Source organism: Oncorhynchus clarkii, chromosome 6, assembly GCF_045791955.1.
Source record: "Oncorhynchus clarkii lewisi isolate Uvic-CL-2024 chromosome 6, UVic_Ocla_1.0, whole genome shotgun sequence".
NCBI lineage: Eukaryota > Metazoa > Chordata > Actinopteri > Salmoniformes > Salmonidae > Oncorhynchus > Oncorhynchus clarkii.
Genome location: NC_092152.1, coordinates 59,547,853 through 59,569,160, shown reverse-complemented (window position 1 = coordinate 59,569,160; position 21,308 = coordinate 59,547,853). Strand labels below are relative to the sequence as shown.

General features: G+C 42.1%; 1 protein-coding gene across 4 annotated transcripts in view; it reads right to left on the bottom strand.

The window, feature by feature from the left end:
• Positions 1-1,501: 1,501 nt before the first annotated feature.
• The window catches only part of LOC139411359 (phosphorylase b kinase regulatory subunit beta-like), an 81,911-nt gene continuing 62,104 nt past the window's right edge, over positions 1,502-21,308 (bottom strand). For 2 of the 4 annotated variants that reach the window (XM_071157629.1, XM_071157631.1), the window contains 16 exons: positions 19,569-19,662; positions 16,347-16,430; positions 15,487-15,591; positions 15,248-15,330; positions 12,416-12,506; positions 11,880-11,938; positions 10,692-10,854; positions 10,469-10,550; positions 9,026-9,083; positions 8,658-8,748; positions 3,912-4,108; positions 3,603-3,737; positions 3,383-3,512; positions 2,931-3,038; positions 2,581-2,718; positions 1,502-2,200 (listed from right to left, as the gene is read on the bottom strand). In XM_071157629.1, coding sequence (XP_071013730.1) covers positions 2,063-2,200; positions 2,581-2,718; positions 2,931-3,038; positions 3,383-3,512; positions 3,603-3,737; positions 3,912-4,108; positions 8,658-8,748; positions 9,026-9,083; positions 10,469-10,550; positions 10,692-10,854; positions 11,880-11,938; positions 12,416-12,506; positions 15,248-15,330; positions 15,487-15,591; positions 16,347-16,430; positions 19,569-19,662 — 1,756 coding nt within the window. In that variant the 3' untranslated portion in view covers positions 1,502-2,062. Of the gene's footprint in view, positions 2,201-2,580; positions 2,719-2,930; positions 3,039-3,382; positions 3,513-3,602; positions 3,738-3,911; positions 4,109-5,325; positions 5,417-8,657; positions 8,749-9,025; positions 9,084-10,468; positions 10,551-10,691; positions 10,855-11,879; positions 11,939-12,415; positions 12,507-15,247; positions 15,331-15,486; positions 15,592-16,346; positions 16,431-19,568; positions 19,663-21,308 lie in introns of all 4 variants that reach the window. The other 2 variants (XM_071157630.1, XM_071157632.1) reach the window with 1 other exon arrangement.

Sequence of the window (21,308 nt, the reverse complement as noted above, 5' to 3'; positions counted from 1 at the left end):
GTCTCCTTTCAGACCACGCACACTTGGTCAGTGCTTAAATGCATCCATGCGATGCGTGGATTCGACTGAAATAGTAAATGCAAAATTGAAAGCGAAATTACCAACTCATTTTGCAGGAAGTGGGAGATAGAGTAGGTGAGAAAAAAAAACCACGCCTGTTGTCAGTATCTGCAACATGAGAGTCGGTGAGAAAGACAGAATACCGAGATATAGAAACATACTGGAGTTTGTGAAAAAGGATCTCACCTACTTACAGCCACTATCATCTAACATGACACAAAGAAAAACTGTAGGTCAAATATACTTTCACACACTTTACATTAACTTTCATTATTTATTCAGCCCTTTGGTTCAGACCATAAAGTGACTATAATCATTTTGCGAAAAAAAGGGAAACATTGGCTTAGACCTCTTCAAGTGGCACAGTCTTTGATGCCCTTCATGGTACAGAGTGTTGGTGTAGAAGGAGCAGGAATAAAGCTCTGACTGTCAGGCCCAAACGCTCGAGACAGATTGGCAAATAAATGCTTTTACTGCTGCCAGCAAAAGACATACTCTGGCTTTAATGCACAGTTAACTTTTATGGGAGTTCTTTAAGAGAAAACATTACACCTTTTACAGGGACGAGGAGGGGATGCGGCCTTGCTCGGTAAATATGAAAGATTGTTCTGCTCTGCAGATTTTAATTGAACTGTGAATTGATGAGTCCGGTCATAAAGTATCAAGTTAGTGTAACATATATAACCAGCATATTTGCTTTTCCTATGAAATGCTTTCTTCAATTAATGAAGCATCAGGCAGAGGTGTACAATGCATAACAGTGTATCATATTAATAAATTGCTCGCCACAAATGCTATTGCCACTGTCATTTCATACATGATCTAAATGGCAGACTTTGTACTCTGCTCTAACTAATAATAACTACAGCATACATGTACTGTATGCACGATGAGCATACTTTCGCATGGTTTGAATATCACCCTTATTTATGAACTTCCTCGCTTCAGAACACTGAAACAACCTTCCCTGCAACCATGACCTTTTTAAGCGTTTCTCGATCTATCAATCCCATTCTCCTGTCCAAGTGTTGGAGCAGCTTTAGAACAGATTCTGAAGTAAATGATGTATTGAGTCCTACGCAGAAATAATTCCTCTGCTTTTCTCAGTGTCTAACCCTTCCTTTGTATGTCAAATGGTGTGATTTTCCAGCTCCAGCGGTGAGATTGGTATGACTGCAGCTAAGCTGACATGAGTGGGAGTTACTAGTGGTGGGATTCAATACAATACACATACCCCCAGGAACAACTAGACACGCTTGAATAATCATGACATTTCTGTTGCAACTGCAGGCAAAATAAACAGAAACATGTTACACCATGTTGTGATTATAAAGCCTTTTACACATTTAGCTTCAATGATACAAGGCCAATATTATACAGCAGGGGTAACGCTCCACGAAATTCAAACATGACGAACCCAAGCAAATAAATCAACAGGATGTCACAGGTTCCACAAGTTTATTTTTTTGAAACTAGTGTTGAGCTTCCAAAATCCCCTTGATCGAGTGGCGGAACACAATGGCAATCGTCACACACATTGAAAAAGTTCTAATTCAGATTCACTACACTGGGTCGGCACACTCAAACCACGTGCAAACACATAAACAACTTAATGAATATATCATGTTATTAAGAGTGAAGGAACTCAAATGACTGTGTATTAACCACATTCAGAAAAATACAGCGACCAGGCTTTCAAAAAGACCTGGACTTTCTAAGACTTAGACAACAAAAAAAGTGTGCACTGGTCTGCCCTACAATGCTAATGCTATACAAACAAGTCTACATGCAAGGATTTCAGGGGGTAAGAGTTCAATGTTGTTATCAGTAGTAACGGTGTTGATAAGATCTGATACATTCTGTCCTAATAGCTTGAAGCTAACAGAACAAGGGTATTGCTGGTGGAACAACAGTCAGTGCTGCTGACTAATTTAGCATGTTGTTAGTAGTTCAACGAAGTACAGTAGAGGTGGACTCCTCAACTCCGCTGAACGGGTTTCGTTTAGCTGACTGAGCAGGGGTCATCCTTGGAGGGCTTCACGTCTCCCTGAAGCAGCTGAATCATCACAGCCTTGGTCAGGTAACTGGAGGTGCCTCTCCTGCCCATCGGAGGTGTCTTATAGAACTCCTCCATGTCATCCTGCGGACAACAATGTTTTTTTCATTGTAAACTAGCAGTACTGTTATATACAGTGCAAACTGTCGAAAGCTCTATAACAAAGCACTGCTTTTCAGCAACGAACTGCAGAATGAACAACTATTCAGATTGGAAATAATCTGATATGAATAACAAGTAACACAATTACTCCCATCCAAATTATCGCCAAAGCACCCAAGGTACCCTCCCCTCGAATATGCGGTCTGCTTCGACTTAGCTGAGATAACTTGTACTGTACATCATCGTGGGCGTACAACAGCTAAGCTTGCATGCTACATGAACTCCAAGGAGCTCGCGTGACAGTGGTCTGACCCAACCTTAGATTCTGTGAGTCTAGCGGAGAGTGTAGGGCAGGCACCTACCGGTTTATTCATCCCCTCCCGACTCCTGTCCTTCTGGAAGTCATGGAAAGCCTCCTTCACCAGAACGTCCAGGTCAACCTTCTCTGAAAACTCCAGCTCCGGGTTTCTCTCCAACACTATGGACACCACCATCAGCAGCTGCAACCATGGATATTAGGGCAGGTAAGAAAGTAGAGCCATGATAATATGTGTGTACAATTAGTATGTTTTGTATTGTAAACCCAATGTGGTGGAAATGTTACTAGATGAAATGCGTGGGTAAGATAGTCAATAGAGGGTCATGTTTGACCAAGAGTAGTGTACGGAAAACATGCAGCTGTAAATTACAGTGAAATCTAATTGGCCCTTACCTCTACTACTATCTGCCTGTACTCAGGCAGCACAATGTCCTTCAGTGTGTCTTCCACCAGCAGAGAAAAGTTCATCTCATACATGGTCATGTCAGATAGTGTAGGTTGCTGCAATGGAAGGAAAGTGGGAGATTTTAACAGTAACGCTTTAGGCAAGAACACCCTGATGACCAATTATTACCAAAAAGACTAACTCACATAGTCAAATAAACAGACATTTATTTAATAGTGAGGTATATGCGATGCATTGAGGATCTCCTGCATTCAAACCATCCTTTTGAATCAACTGTTGGGCCAAGCAGCCTAATATACTTCAAATATGCAGTCTTTTTGGGAATTTCACCTCTGTCAAAGGGGGCCTATAGTGTGGTCCTTCAGAGATGTGATTAAATGTGGAGTTTGAGGATGTAAATAAAGGATTATAATGTCACTGTGGCAATAACCAACACTACCTGTGGGAGATGGATCCCTGCCACTACGATGCCGTTACAAGTTCTCTCCAAAATCTGCCACACTCGGTCATAGAAGCCATGGGGAGTCCTGTTGAGGGAACCATCGATTTGACGCATGTTGATCCAGGACCTGGGATGGGTAACGAATAGGGAGATTAATAAAATAGAATAGAATAAAAAATGTGTGTGTGGAGGCTTGGGTGTGTGTGCGTGCGTTTACCTGCCGTGCTGTTGTGGCTGAAGGACATCCAACAGCAGCTGTTTAACATCGCTGGGGGACATCTGGTAAATGTCCTGGGGTGACATGTCACCTGCTCGGATCTCCAACTCATGCTTCATGGCCTGGATGATCCACCTACACCAATACCAGCGGAATACGAAGCAAAAACAATGCATCTCATAACCACAGATGGCTATCCTCAAACAGACAACTTGAGAGACAAACAGAATAACAACCACCCAGCTGTAGGATCAGAATGGCCATGGCTACAGCCTGCCTAGCTCTATTCCTCCCGGGCTCTATTCGTACCCGACGCGGATCTTGAGCATGCCGCTGAACAGCTCGGGGGTGTTGGAGATGATCCAGCCGATGTGGATGACCAGCTCCTGCTGCAGCACGGCCTCCCTCTCCCCGTAGCACTTGCTGTAGAGGATGCCCTTGATGACCCCAGGTGAGAGGGGGTTGGAGATCACCTCCTCCTCATGCCCAAACAGTCCCAGTGTTACCTGGCAACAGAGCACAGCCCAGCCAGCATCAGAAGAATGTCTGCTGTTCTGTTATTGTTTTGTGGGGATTATTTTTCTAAGAGGACAGAGTGACGAACCAGAAAGGTAGATGTGTTTACATGGATAACAAGAAGCAAATAGTCAAAAGGTTGAAATAAAAACATTAGATTTTATTTTATGGGTGACATCCCTCTACCTATACACTTTTTGACTGACTAGATAGTGTGCAATACTATGTAGAAATGCTGATGTTTCCGTATCCCCTTCGCTTAAACTATCTCTCCATCTCAAAACTGTAAAAGTGCCCCCCCCCACCTAGTAGAACATGGGATAAAAGATAATGACCAAGATTATCTTGTGATATTTCTTATTTTCAAAGCATAAAGGCCAGAAGAAAATTACACCTGGGTAATCATTATTCTTCCAAAACAACAAGATATGCTTTAATGTCCCTTTGAAAAATAGCCCCTCAAAACATATGGTTGCAGACTAATGCTCTCCAGTTAGATGGTAAATCACAGCTTTTAATCTGTACCTCGCTTCTAATATTACTAAGTGTAATCTAAACATGTCCTACCAGGTGACAGGTGCAGACAACTCTTGCTCAAAACCATCTTTCTCATCAAGTCCAGAATAGTTTTCCCTCTACGATGCAATCTACATGCAGATTCACACCTTGAGGTACTTCATAGTAATGAACCCCCCAAAACTCTTGGGTGGGAAAATGAGGCCACAAATGGGGACTGCTAAGAAGCAAGTAATATTTGAGAAAAAAAATGTATAATGATAAAACGTTATACTTTTAGGCAGCTCACTTCATATAAATCCAAGGGAACGGGTTGTATTAGGTCATAGGTTATAGGTCAGGTCACAGCATACATAGAGCCTGTTAAACCCAGGAATACACTTTCAGCAGGTTACTATATGAAACATATTAACAGCCTCGCTACAGGGCTAAAGCACAGTGAGTTAGCTGGGAAATACGAAGCGTGCAACTGCAATAACACTAAGCATTTCCTATAGGACAAAAGCATGAGGAGCTCACTGTCAACTGAACATTCCTAATACTTTCAAAATGGACATCATTTCATCCAATTCATTGATAATCAATGAACACTAAGATTGTGTTTCGAAATAGGCATCTGATGTGACAAAAAAATAAAATACATAAATTATTCAACTGTATAATTTTCCCCCATTTTCAAATGTCCACTTACCTGCTTGCCATGCACTAAAACACTAGTAATACTTGGGGCAATGCTGTCCACTAGCTTAGTTATCACACTGGCTGCGATTCGTACAACCCCCCTGGTAAACAAAAACACAAGGAGATCCTTAATAGGGTCAATGCTATATGTGTCAATACAACTACAGTAGGAACAGTTCATAATGACAGTGCGATAACAATGTAGTCAGCTGTGTTCTCTATCATAAGAACCACACATACAGTATAACCATGACATTAAGGCTGATGTGCTGTAACGTGATTTGAGTCACACTACTGAAGGTGCGATTCGTGTAATGAAGTTCTAAAACAAAGTCATGTGTGTGGCATGTCCCACTCATGTCCACCGGTGTGTCTATACAGTACAAAGAGCCTTGTTGTGCTACTGTTTTACACGTCAAGTATTGATTTTTTTGCTAAGCAAATGAAAAACAAATCTAAATCGACTCTGGATTTCACCTCCAGATTGTCAAATAAATGATCATCATTGTGATTCTGCACATGTAAAACCACAACTCTACAAACTTCCTTTCCTGCAACAGAAGGACTTTTGTATAAATAACTAAATGGCGAACTGATCAAAACACAAGATGCCATCCCCATAGAATGGAAATCTATTAGCATGGTGGGTGCTTCCCTCAGGGACACCTAGCCTAGCCTAGCCTAGCAGAACAGGCAGTGGTTCCAAATGAAGATTCCACCGCATGAATTCAGCTCTGGCTCCTGCTGTTGTCTCCTGACTCAGCCTATTCATTTTCACATATTTCCATGTTCACTATTTTACGATTGCATTATTCACTAGAGTGACTGTGCAGTACGTCTCCCCATGCTTGCTGGGTTCCTGTGAGGAAAAAGCAACAGGCATGGGCTGTAGTTATGGTACATACGCTCCCCTCCATATTTATTTGGACAGTAAGCTAAAACTAAAATGTCTCTCTATACTCCAGCATTTTGGATTTAAGATCAAATGTTTTATAGGCGACAGTACAGAATGTCACCTTTTTTTTTAGGGTATTTTCTTTTATAAATCTGTTTTACCGTTTAGAAATGAAAGCACTTTATGTATCTAGTCCCCTCATTTGGACGTATTCACTTATAGTGTTTTAAAGTAGTCAAAAGTTTAGTATTTGGTCCCTATATTACTAGCACTCAATGATTACATCAAGCTTGTGACTCTACAAACTTGTTGGAAGCATTTGCAGTTTTTGGGGGGTTGTGCTTCAGATTATGTTGTGCCCAATAGAAATAAATGGTAAACAATGTATTGTGTCATTTTGGAGTCACTTTTATTGTAAATAAGAATATAATATGTTTCTGAACACTTCCACATTAATATGGATGATATGATGATTACGGATAATCTTGAATGAATCGTGAATAATGATGAGTGAGGAAGTTAGAGGCACCCCCCCCCCCCCCCCCGGAATGCTAACCTCCCCCGTTATTGGTAATAGTGAGAGGTTAACATGTTTTGGGGGTATGATCTTTGTGCATCTGTAACTTTTTCACTTGCGTGCTAGGAATTGCCAACAAGTCAATTTGTCAAATTTCTGCCCTGCAAGAGCTTCCCCGGTCAAACATAAGTGCTGTTATTGTGAAGTGGAAATGTCTAGGAGCAACAACGGCTCAGCCGCAAAGTAGTAGGCCACACAAGCTCACAGAACGGGACTGCCGAGTGCTGAAGAGCATAATAATCATCTGTCCTCAGTTGCAACACTCACTAGCGAATCCCAAACTGCCTCTGAAAGCAACGTCAGCACAAGAACTGTTAGTCGGGAGCTTCATGAAATGGGTTTCCACGGCCGAGTAGCCGCACACAAGCCTAAGATCACCATGTGCAATGCCAAGCGTTGGCTGGAGTGGTGTAAAGCTTGCCACCATTGGACTCTGGTGCAGTGGAAACGCGTTCTCTGGAGTGATGAATCACACTCCACCATCTGGCAGTCCGGTTAATGAATCACGGGTTTACGGATGCCAGGAGATCGCTACCTGCCCCAATGCATAGTGCCAACTGTAAAGTTTGGTGGAGGAGGAATAATGGTCTGGGGCTGTTTTTCATGGTCGGGATAGGCCACGGGAAGGGAAATCTTAACACTACAGCATACAATGACATTCTAGACAATTCTGTGCTTCTTTATAGCAACAGTTTGCACAGAGCGCTGACCTCAACCCCATCGAACACCTTTAGGATGAACTGGAACGCCGACTTCGAGCCAGCCCTAATCGCCCAACATCAGTGCCTGACCTCACTAATGCTCTTGTGGCTGAACGGGAGCAAATCCCCACAGCAATGTTCCACCATCTAGTCGAAAGCCTTCCCAGAAGAGTGGAGGCTGTTACAGCGTCAAAAGGGGAGACCAACTCCATATTAATGCCCATGATTTTGGAATGAGATGTTTTTTTCTAAACGGTTTTGGAATGAGATGTCATTTTTGAACGGTAACAGATATGTATGAAAAGACCCTCAAATAAAAAGATGACATCCTTTACTTGTGCCTCATATGAAACATATTGATCTCACATCCAAAATTCTGGAGTATAGAGACCATATAAAAGTTCTAGCTTCACTGTCCAAATACATTTGGAGGGGAGTTTACATGGCAGCATTCAGGGTTGTTTAGCCATACACATGAACTTAAAAAAAACATTCTCAATAGATTTCCAAATAAAATGGAGAAAACACAGTGTTTTAAGCTTTAAAAAGGTGTACTTTCATCGTATCAACAATATTCATCACCCAGCCATCTATACCTATAGTAAATTGTGCTCATATCGTTTTAGCACTGATATGGTCTACAGCTTATACGTCTACATATTTTGTCCATGAAATGTCAGGCTAAATGCTCAAAGGGCATGTTGTGATGTTAAACCATTGATGTTTTGTCATATAAAAGGAAGTTATTTCAAGCTCCACTTATTAACCCGTGTTAAATAAATGAGAAAGGAAATTGGACCAAGTACTGATGTGGTTCCAGAGCAAGGTGGAGCCCGGCTGGATTATGGGCTGTTCCACTCTCTGACTCTCAGGTCTCTTTTCAATTATGTTCAATCGTAGCGCTGAGCAATATGAAAACTCACGACCAGTTCCCCATAACACAGCCGAACCATCACAACAACAACAACGGCCAGAACAAAAAGGCCAACGGAGCACGTGAACGTGAAATTGATCGATTCCATAGAGAGCAATTGGACAGTGCTGCAGAGGGAAGTAGCGCATGAGCGAAGCATAGCACTCACAGTTAATGGTACACGTTGTGCACAGTGACTGAGTGGCTAGCTGAGCTAATACAGCACACATGCTACACATCAACTCTACTCCATTACCTGCTTGCCATGGACCACCAGTGTGGTGATATGAGGGGCTATAGAACTGGCAAACTTCTTGATAACGGCTGCAGCGTAACGCACCGCCAGCCTACACCCGTAGAAATGTCTTTAATTGTTTACAATAGTTTGGAATTCAGTGGATACATTTACAATTTTGATGAAGACAGACATAGGAGAACAAGAGAAAATGTTATTTAAATCTTGAAACGACAGTAAAAAGTATCTGAAAGGCAAAAATGTTGAAGGCTCTTCATAGAGGTACTGTAAATGGAAGGATATCATCGGCCACATAAAATAAAATACAAACTATTATTTCAGGTTAAATGGAAAGGGAATGATATGCTAGAGAAAGAAGGAAATCTGACCAAAGTTTTCTGGTCCCAGCTATTCTGTAGAGTCTCTCCATGTCTTCCATTAGGGTCTCTGGAAACAGTTAAAAAGGCCTCTGTAAGTGAACTGAGCAATGCAAATCACTGGATATATTCTAGAAATGATGTAAAACAAACAATGTAAACATGGGTCTGAAAACAGTGTTTGCCAAGACACTGCTATTCTTGACACTAGCTGCATAGACTATTCCTTGGTTGAATTGACCCCATTTTGTATTTTTATTATCAGTTAGTCATGGGGTGCTAAATGGATTAGGCTATGGACATTTCATTTACAGTGATGCACTGATTCCCACCCTGGGGCTAGTTGGCCCGTTAGTCTGGCTCTGATGAATAGTGTTAAAGTATCTGTTCAATGTTACAAAAATATTACCTACAATTAATTACAATATGAATTAAATAGATGTCCTTCCAAAACATTATAATTAGGATATTAAAAAGCACATTTTCTCTGTGCCCCTGCTTGGCCTGTTAGAAAACAACAGAGTGATCTCAGTCCCCAAATCTCAACCCAATTGAACACTTATGGGAGATTCTGAAGCAGGGCCTGAGACAGCGTTTTCCACCACCATCAACAAAACACCAAATGGAAGAATGGTGTCGCATCCCTCCAATAGAGTGCCAGACACTTGTAGAATCTATGCCAAGGTGCATTGAAGCTTTTCTGGCTCGTGGTGGCCCAACACCCTATTAAGACACTTTATGTTGATGTTTCCTTTATTTTGGCAGTTACCTGTATTTCAGTCAACAACAGCTAACTAGGTTTCCTCTTGACATAAAACTTTAAGCTATAAACCACACGATTTAAAATAGAAGGGAATGGAGAGATGATTGTTGTGTGGAGGATCTGCTTTTTCTTGCTTTCTTGCTGGCTACAGTTAGTCGCGATAGCTAACATTAGCATGCTAGGTAGCTAACTGCTTCTAAATAGCCAGCAGGCCAACTCTTACAAACCACATCATTTGAAATAGAAGTGATTGGCGAGAGTTGTTGCATAGGGTTTGTCCTTTTTGATAACAGCAACTGTGGATTGTTGGCTTGCTAGCTAGCTTGCTTGTGTGCAGTGAATGTGCACTCCTGAGCCTGAGTCTCGAGAAGGATCCTTCACCCCACCGAAGAAAAAAAAAAAATGCTGCTGGACCAATCACGGCCTGTCTCGGCCGAAGAGGATGATGTCATTATCCAAGCAAATTTCAAGTGTATTTTTTTTTTAACGGTTTGTTTCAATAACAAGTTTGAGTGAGTTTTACTGAGAGGTTTTTCTCATTTATGTTTTGGCTACAATTACAAGTAAAGGACGAGTCAACAACATTATTTGGGTATGAGCAAACAGAATATTAGTAAAAATAGATTTTCACTGGACTGTTACTTTAACAGAGTAACACCATTTTGCATGTGTGTTTTTGATTCTGTGCCTACCATCATTGGCAAAGAAGTCAGGACCCTCTTTCTTCATGAGAATACTGGCAAGCTGTGCTTGACTGGCCAGGCAGTCACAGTCCTGAGTAAGACAAAAACACAGAAAGAGGTCAAAGGTCATGCCATAGGAGTGTAATGACAGTTTAGAGTCAGATCTAGAGCGCTACATTAAACACCCATCAACTTTTGATTGAAGTTGTCCTAATATCGACGCCGTACTCACATAGAATTTCTGCATGATCTCGTTGGTGGATTTGTGTTTCCACTCCTCAATGTCGATCTCAGGCTGCTGCTCCAGGTTTGAGGCATTGGGCGTGCTCGTCTGCCTCTTTACCTTGGAGTGCTTGGGCATCTCCAGCTCCTGAAAGTTCTTAAACTCTGGGATTCTATACCAGCAGAAGTTACATGAGTATTTTCAGGTTTACAGGCAAGTTAAGTTCTTTACACACTGATTCCTCTATAATAGTGGTCACCAACCGGTAGAACGCGATCGATTTGTCGATCTCCAAGGCATTGCTAGGCGATCGCCAAACATTTCTGTAAAAAACCCAACGATAAAGCCTTGTGTTCCTATTTTTTTATTAGTCTCGGATTGTTGGTGGTAGGTGCAGCCAATTCAGCTGCCCTGCGTGCCGGGTAGGCAAACTATTGCCATTTCATGTGTCTGAAGGTACAAACTCTGCCTTCCCGGTGGGCCTGGAGAGGAAATCAAGTGCACTATGCCACCGCTGGCATTTCTCAGATGACAGAGTCTGCAGTAACATAGCAGGCATAAAATAAATCTACAGCAAAATTGATTCTGTGATATTTCAAAATGCTCGTTTTTCCTATTTCCACTCTGCGCTACAACAAGCAGTGCAGCAGTAATGAATGAATGTTGTTATTATTAGCGGCTTGGGTCTTTTTTAATATCTCCTCTGTTCATAGGAGTAACAACACAAATTTGTGCATGAGGCAGAAATAATGCGGTGCGACTCGAGTTTCAACATCAGCTGGAAAACGGTGTCCCTTTTTGGTGAGTGTCAGTGGAGGAAAGGGAGAGTGGAGGGATGTTGAGAGACGGACCCTCAGTCTGCTGCTCTCTCCCTCTGCTGAGACTGACAATTAGATGCAGGCACCATCAGCTCAGTAAAATAATTGGCAGGTAAATTCAAGCAAAGCCAGTATGTGGTGATAATGTATTGGGCCTATAACTTACTGCACAAACCTCATTGCCACAATACTGTTTTTAATTGGTTATTGTTGCATAGGCTTAGATTTTTTAAGTCATGTTAATATAAAAATCAGAGCGGTAGATCTTGGCATGCATTTTGACTCAGAAAGTGATCTTAACTCAGAAAAGGTTGGTGACCACTGCCGTATAAAGATTGTGTCACAAAACAAAGGCGGAACGACAGGAACAAGCTCTTACTCTGCTTCATTGACACGAAGGAAGTCCAACTGCTCCACAATAGCTCCTGATATCAGGGTCTGGAAGCACAAATTAATAGTTACATCTAGTTACATCATTTACAGGGGATAGGAACAGTTCCGGTGATTTCAAACATTCCCGACTGAAGTCACATCCAAATGAAGACAGCCAGTTAGATGTGCAAAGGGGAATTATGTCCCCAGAAGAATGAGATGATAAAAGGGATTGACTATGAGGGATGGAGCCCTTTGTCTGCTCCTAGAGTTAGGTGCGAGGGGAATATTGAGTGTCCTTCTTTAAAGACGTCACATCAAAACATCTAAAGAACTCTCTAGAGACACTGAAAGTCATTGTAACAGTAGGAAATAGAACTCGGTGAAGGCAATTCAAAGGCATTGGATTTGCAAACATACATATTCACTATATCTGAATGCATTTACAAAGGAAAGGAGAACTGACAATAGTATTGTGAGGGTAGATATCACAACGCCTCAAAGAAGTGTCAGTAGACAGAAACAAGTGAAAGTGCAGAGAACCTGAAGTCTGTCCACGTGAACTTTGACCCCACCGACGCTCCCCTTCTTGAATGATGCCAACATGTCCAGGACTGGGTTGAAACGGCTCCCCCTGATGGATAGAAACCAAGGGTATTCTACTGTTACCATTTTCAACGGTCATCATTTTCTCCATATTAACCTAATGCAGGCCTGGGCAATTATTTTCCATGCAGGGCCACATTAGAATATATTTTTGTCATCACGGGACAGAATCATATTACAGGATTATACATCATGTGTATGACTGTGTTGACAGATATATCTACTGTAAATCACATCCAGATATGCTACTGATTTAACTTTTTTAACATGCACAGGAATAAACCACATCCATGTTCTACTTTTGGTAGGTATTTTCATTATTAAACAGGCAATGAACTACACAGGGAGGGAAAAGTACACTGTGCATTCAGCACCACGGACAAAACTCTTGTTAACAGGTATGCAAAAAACACAAGAGAGAGAGAGAGAGAGCTCAATCAGTGTGAGGAGTGAAGTCTCTGATGGGGATTGACTAGAGCAGTGAAGTCAGGTATAGTTTCTGACGTGGCTATGCGCAGGATTGCTGAGAGTTGAGAGTCAGTAAGAGATGATCTGTGCCTTGACTTGTTATATTTCATCATTGAAAATTTTTGTTCACACACAAAGCATGACTCCTAATGTTTGGAAAGTGTTGTTCATCGAGAGATACATAGAACCTCGTCAGTGACATTGTTTTGAATATTTCTTTAATCACTGCATCAGTCTGAAGATTGATAAGCTCAAGTTGCAGGTCTGTGGGAGCGTTATCCACATTGAAGGTGAAAGGAGAGGAAACCAACAGCATGTCATTTTCCGACACTTTGAAACGCTCAAAATTATGAGAAAACTAACCGTTCAAAGCACGCAGCAGCGATGTATACTTCTCCCGCTGGTCATCTGATAGGGAACAGACTAGTAGTGTCGGAAAGTGGGTGAGATGGTTGGCTTCTAGTTGGCGGGTCAGGAGGAGTAATTTTCCCTTGAAGGCTTTGACAAGGCTGTACATCTGATGTGCAAAAAGGCCCTTCTCTTGTAGTTTGGAATTCAGTTCATTCATGAGGGTCATGATGTCCACGGTGAAGGCAAAATCAGCCAACCATTCTTTATCTTTCAGTTGAGGGAAATCCACATATATTCCTTTCATTTGCAAAAACTCAGCAATCTCCAACTTCAGGTCCCACACCCTTTTAAGCACTTTCCCCACGTTTGTGTGTTAGGGGAGATCCGCATGACCTGACTCTGTTTCTTCCAACAATGAGACAAACTGCCTGTGGTTTAAAGATTTTTCTCTTGTGAAGTTTACCTCTTTAGTGAATGTATCCACAACATGGCTCATTTTCAGAACACATTTACAGAGTACCTCCTGATGAATAATGCAATGCAGGAAAAACAATTCTGATCTGGGTTCAGCTCAGCTACTTGATCTTGTATCCTTTTCAAAAGGCCAACATTTTTTTCCTGCCAAGTTTGGGCATCCATCAGTGGTCACACTGGATAACTTTTCAAAACGCAGTCCCAGCTTTGCCACACACTTATTAACCTCCTCCAATAAACATTTCCCTGTGGCTGTGCTCTTCATTTGACGACACTGAAGCAAGCTCATCTGTAACTTCAAAGTCTGGGGTTATGCCTCGTAAGAATATCAACAACTGTGCCGTGTCACGTGCATCACTGCTCTCATCCAGGACCAAGGAGAAATAGGTGAAATCCTTTACCTTTTTCTTTTAACTGTTGTTCCTTATTCTCTGCCATGTCCTCAACACGCCGTGTCACTGTTCATATTGACAGGGAAACATTTTCAAACAGCTCTTTCTTGTCGGGGAAAAGTATTGCTGCAGAGTCAATTAAACATTCTTTAATGAATTCGCCCTCAGCGAATGGCTTGCTATGTTTAGCAATTTTTGTGGGAGAGTACATAGCTAGCTCTCGCAATTCCGTTGTTTGCTGAATGCAGTTTTGTGAGAAGTCCTTGCCTCTTTTGCAACTCTTTCAATGCATTTGCCCTCTGCTCAGAAGACATATTCCTACAGTTCTCTGCATACTTCATCTGGAAGTGTCGGGACAAGTTGTAGTCTTTCAAGACAACGATGCTCTCGTTGCACACTAAGCGCACTGCTTTCCCTGATACCTCAATAAAGAATTATTTCGATGTCCACTCTTGCTGGAACACCCTACATTCATTGTCTACTTTCATTTTCTTTGAAAACCTCATTTTTGCGCAATTTCTAGCTAGCTACTATTCGTAACTGTGATGTGTGTCAGCCTGTCAGTCGCTCTCTGTCCTCGTGTAGTTGTTATTTATACGTGCCTTCAAAATAAATGTCCCACAAGAGGTGGGAGTTAAATCATGACACAAAGGTGAGTATTCATTGGGCTTTAAGTTGAATAACAAATGTGTTTTTCAAACCTTTACTATCTCAAAATCTTTGTGATCTGAGCATGATTCCGCGGGCCGTATTGAACTAGGTCGCGGGCCACATACGGCCCCCGGGCTGGCCTTTTCCCAGGCCTGACCTAATGAGTATTGAGCTGTTTTATATGTTATTCCACTGACTCCTATAGAACAACCTCTACTGTGGACAGGTAAGCTATTTTATTGTATTTAAAAGGTGCTCTTTGGATAATGATCAATACTGCTGTGATCAGCATAACACCCAAGCTAAAGTGATATAAATGACCATAATGAAACTCTTATCGGCAAATACAGGGGACACCTCCTGTGCTGGATTCCAATACACTCTAAAGCAGTAACCCTTACAGTACAGAAGAAAATACAAAAGTAGATCTTACTTGATGTTGTCCTCTCTGATGAGGACCAGGAAGAGTGGGCGACCTTTCATTTTCCAGCTATGCTTGATGAACTGCAGTGCATTCTACATACAAAGATATGTAACACATTAAACTTGCATTGACCAAACAGACAGACAGTTAGGGACACAACATGGTGAGTGTGCAGGCCCCAGAACAAGGATTAAAACAGACGAATGTCTAAACAGCAGTGTGTATGAGGTGAGTTCACCCCAGCTCACCTTGATGTCATCAATCAGCAGCATGACGTCCTGGGATAAGTAGAAGTCACTGAGATCAAAGACGATAGGGTAGCACACCACAGTCTTCCCCAGGATTCGATAAATCTGTGGGGAGTGGAGCAGACACATTGCATTACTTGATCCTGCAGGCCAAGATGGATGGCTCGGAGGTACCGACATATGACTCAGGACAGGACGTAAAACAACCCATCGATCTTGAGGAAGGAATACACAGAAGCTGGAACACAGTCCTGCGAGCACAGATACTTCCTAAAACTAACACACAACCTCTCCTCCACAAACAAACACACAAATATGCACAGGCACACTCGCTCTCCCTGTCCGTCTCTAAAACACAAGAGCACGCCGACGCACACAAACAAAGAGATGATCATAATGCCCTCTGGCAGGACGCCCTATTCCATCAGAACACATAAAAGTTCCATTAAAAGATTGTCTTAGTAATAGGTTTGGACCTGTGATTGATTCATTTTGCAATTTTGTATTTTTTTTAATGCAATTCAGCTGTGTAAACTTATTTAGATGACCTTCACTGGAGACAACTAGAAGGAATACCAAAAAAATGACAGCAGCTCACAATATCAAAGTGGATTACGAAATTGAATGACATATATTTTCATCATGCATTGCATGGCAGCAGTACTTTGTACAATGTTAAGAGTAAGGCAAAAATATGTATAATATCTATGTACATTATATCTGTACATGTAAATTAATATTATTCTGTTTCTGACATGTGGTTTCACATGGAGAAGTGCTGGTTTATGTTAATCAGTGAGGAGGTGGTGGTATGCCCATGACCTCTGAGTATGTGCTAGCATTGAGTGGTGAACACTCACCTTGCAAGTCCCCATGCAGCCCACTGGCCTTTCTGGACGCCCACTCAGCCCCAGCTTCTTATTGATGGCCAGGAAGCGGTACGCCTGGGGGGGGGGGGAAAGAAAAATACATACATATTTCAGTTGAGTTTTTTTTTTTATAAGCCTAGTTTTAAAATTACACATAAAATCTTGGACTGTGGCCTATTGACCAATGACATTTACATTACAGCTGACACTAACAAACAGACCACAACAGCATTACCTTCCTTCTATTCCTCCAGGCAAGTCACAGATCAATCGACAACTGCTATCAACATAGCTAGCTACCTTCCTTGCCTCTCTTACACATATCCAGCCTTCAGATCTGACAACACACTCAGCTAGATATGACAGAGATCATAATGGGAGTCATTTTAAAAATGCCAGGCAGGGAAAGTTGTCTATTTTCACTGCACCTCCAAAGATCAATCATTCTCATATCCCTGGGGGATTTTATTTTGTTGCGATCCATAATCTAAAATTACTTCCCTCTGAAGTTATGAGACGTGTCAGTAGTTAATGGCCCCTACAGAGCCTGCATAAGACGGCTCTGTTGTGGAGCCTCTATGGGTCTGTTTAGTGCCATGGTGCAAGTGGGTTTACTGGAGAGTTGTCAGAGGGCAGAGATATATTGCAGGCCCTTGCTGTAAAGCTCAACACCAAGTAGCTCAGTTAGTTAGTAGGCTCCGTCAGTCAGGGTCGGCCCTCACTGCTCCCCATTCTTTCACTTCTGCCTGGTATGGTCTTGTTGTAATATTGCCTTGGCAAATGGAATTTGAATATTTAAAATATATTTTAATTCAATTTTAGCTATGTAAATGGTACAAGGTCACAGAGTGTCTGTTTCCTGAAGACACTCAAACTAAAATAGAGGTAACAACCTGTATGCCAGAGTGATCTGGAAAATTGTTGTCAATCTATAATGCAACAAAGCAGATAATGGGCATTGATTTTACACCACCTGATCCATTCATGTGGAGAGGCACACTGCAGTCCATGTGACCTCTGTTTCATACTGCCCTTATCTTTCCACACCAGGCTATAAATGCTCCTGGTCAATAACACTGACTACATACTTCAGTGGCGCTGCAGGAAACGTAGCTAACCAGCTTCAAGACACAGCAATAACCAGTCTTACCAAAGAGCAATGTGTACATCCTACCACTAGATAGAGCTCTGCCACTCCTCCTGCTTTTCCCCTTCTTCGAATGAGTTGGAAAATAATTATACATGGATGGAAAGCACGAAAGATAATAGGAGAATCAAGCAATTAACAGAATATTATGATAATATAAAAAAAAGCAGAGTTCACAAAGACGGGAAACATTTATTCAGAATTAAGTCGCACAACAAATTCCCAGCGCCCCTGGCCATGCCTCCTGTTTGAGGAGAGACGTTGTGTGAACCTTTGTCTGCACCCACAGCTCCCTGTCCCTGCCTATGGAATACCAATGAACACAGCACAGCATACGGCTCACATCACAAAGTCCTCTCATTCAGACCACAGTTGAAAGCAACCAAACTGCTAATGTGATTGCTGCTAATGCCATCAAGACGGCTACACTCTGAGTGTGTCATTAGGTTGGGTGATATGAGGACTGTTGTAACAGAAGGCTTTAGTGTCGCAGTGTCTCCGTTTATCAATCAAAAACCTGCTCTCCTCTCTCCGAGACATCTGGGTCGTTCCACGAAAAGGGGGGCCTTTTGCTATTTGCTATTTAAAGTAGAAATATAGACCACATTGAGAATTCAATCAATTGTGTTTTCAATTGAATAGCGGCTTGCTAAAGTGCCAAAATGCAGCATTTCGACATGTCCCTCTGTCAACCGCATCACCTTTGGTAAGATTTTCCCAAAATGTCTCCCAAGTTTCACCATCAATTAGAAAGCCCTAATTGTTTTGTTGCTTTGACAAAGTAATTTCTGAAGAGTATAATGCATTTCATGTGATTAGGTATTCATTTACATCTGTCCCTCATGTTAAGGTTCAATAAGAAAATTGTCAACCCTGTTACTTTATTTGGCACGTACTATAGTATTTAAAAAATAATAATAATAAATTACCTCATGAGATGGGAAAATGTGTTTTCTTTATGACCGAATGTTCAAATTAGTTGAAATCAAAACGTTTTTTTGGACCAAGTTACACTTCTCAGAAGGCACCAAGAATTGGTGGAATGACCCATTGGCTTTTATAGACATGATCGCTGGGAGATGGGTCAAAAGACATGCAGAGGGGTTGGGGAGGCATCACCGAGGCAAATGGAAGCTATTTTGGCAGCGCTGTTGCTGTGCCACCTGGGTTGAGATAAATAACATGCTGCTGGACGTAATTGCCGCTCTCCTGTTGTCAAGCAGCTGTTGTAAACACAATCGAACGGCAGAGAGAGATGAAGCGAGCGACGCAATGCAGAGCGGTGGCCCAGCCTTTAACAGATTCAAAACGCATGGGATTTAATATTTAGCATGCTGCTCGTCCTGGCTCGTGACACCTACCCAATCCACTGCTGCATAACTACATGCCCAACAACAGGGAGGAAGAGCAGAGGCAGACCTTTCTAAGATGAATTAATATATTGGGAAAGGCCAATGCTTTTCAATACGCATTACAACAATACAGTAATACTTTTAAGACTTGAATGCCATATTGATCAAGTCACAGGTCAACTGGTAAATCACACGGACCAATCTCTAGCCTCACTTTGACTGATTGAGCAACCAAGAGGGATTTCTTAATAGAACATGGATGTAAGATTGACAGTCAGACGAATTGACTAAGCCCATATGCTCGGCTGACATATTGATAGATGGCCTTGGACATCTAGGTAATTGACTGATTTGTTTATTGATTTTTAAAATCAGGTGTATTTACCTACCTTCAGATAATGTACAAGAACGTTGCACAATCGTCTCTCCTTGCAGTGAGCATTTAATGACCAACGTTTGGGCTCGCAGCAGGCCTACGGTCAGGATGTGGTGTTACCCATTTGGGTGCGGCAGGTAGCCTCGGATCCCCGAGCTGACAAGGTAATAATCTGTTGTTCTGCCCATGAACAAGGCAGTTAACTCACTGTTCCCCGGTAGGCCGTCATTGTAAATAAGAACTTGTTCTTAACTGACCTGCCTAGTTAAATAAAGGTACAACAACAAAAAAAGATAGTGACGAATATCACTCATATTTCATTCTGTGTTATAACTCACATTGACCAGCTCCTTCTGGGCCCAGATCTGAATGGGCTCCACCTGCTGGGGTGTCTGAGTCTGGATGCCATAGGTGTTCAGAAACACCTGCAGTCTGCAACACAACACAACACACTGTTAGGCTACATAGCCGGGACTGTTCAGGAAGCCCAACAGTCTGGGTGGCCAAAAGTACATTAGCTATGAAAAAGAGCGCCACCAACTGGTGGTGGACTCCGATAGAGGTGCCGGTTAGAGGACGTAAATGACCAGTAGGAGACAGGTGTACAGAAGACACGTTAAATAACCAGACACACAGGAAACAAGAAGGAGGATAGACTACTGAAAGTGTTGTAGTGAATAGTGTATAGTGATTTTATGGTCAAAGACACACGAAAACAACAGTCCAGAAGAAGGATTGTCCATGTGGAAAGGTTCAAATGTGAGTTGATGTGGAGGATGGGAGTTTACAGAGGTTGTCTCAACCTGTTCTCCTCTTGGAAACAACTGAAGTGTTGAGAGGCAGAGTGGGGTTTGCCTGCTCCCAGGATAGGCTATTGATTGGCTGACCAGGTCAGCTGAATCTGTTCCCTGACAACCTGGTCCCTAACACATTGGTGTGAATTGGCCTCTGCCACTGGACAATAGGGTCAGGCTGAGGTGGGGGATGGTCACTTCTACTGCAGAGGGAAAAAATCACACAGAGTTTGTCTACACGTCCTAGCCAGAGAGAGGGTTCAGTAAGGGTTTAATGATTAAAGTTATATGGTTTTGTACAAGCTACACCTTGAAAAATCCTCTGAAACAAGCATTAGGTAAAGGCTTGGAGGAAGTGAGCAGGCAGAGTGTTAGGTTAGCTGCTGAGGAAAACCTGCCATCTGATTGGAACAGCAGGACAGGTTAACAGGCTCCACAGCTAAATTAGGGTGCTAATAGATGAAGACTGCACACTGGCCAGTCGCTTAATGTGCACAGTGCAATAGCACCACAGATGAGAGAGGGAGGAAAAACAACCATTTTTCTAAACTACCACAGACTCTCTCACACACACGTACACATACAGTTGAAGTCAGACGTTTACATTACACCTTAGCCAACTACATTTAAACTCAGTTTTTCACAATTCCTGACATTTAATCCTAGTAAAAAATCCCTGTCTTAGGTCAGTTAGGATCACCTCATTATTTTAAGAATGTGAAATGTCAGAATAATAGTAGAGAAAATGATTTATTTAAGCTTTTATTTCTTTCATCACATTCCCAGTGGGTCAGAAGTTTACATACACTCAATTCATATTTGGTAGCATTGCCTTTAAATTGTTTAATTTGGGTCAAACGTTTTGGGTAGCCTTCCACTAGCTTCCCACAATAAGTTGGGTGAACTTTGGGCCATTCCTCCTGACAGAGCTGGTGTAACTGAGTCAGGTTTGTAGGCTTCATTGCTCGCACACGCTTTTTCAGATCTGCCCACAAATGTTCTATAGGATTGAGGTTAGGGCTTTGTGATGGCCACTCCAATACCTTGACTTTATTGTCCTTGAGCCATTTTGCCACAACTTCTTTGGAAGTATGCTTGGGGTCATTGTCCATTTGGAAGACCAATTTGCGCCCAAGCTCTAACTTCCTGACTGATGTCTTCAGATGTTGCTTAAATATTTCCACATAATTTTCCTGCCTCATGATGCCATCTATTTTGTGAAGTGCACCAGTCCCTCCTGCAGGAAAGCACCTCAACAACATGATGTTGCCACCCCCGTGCTTC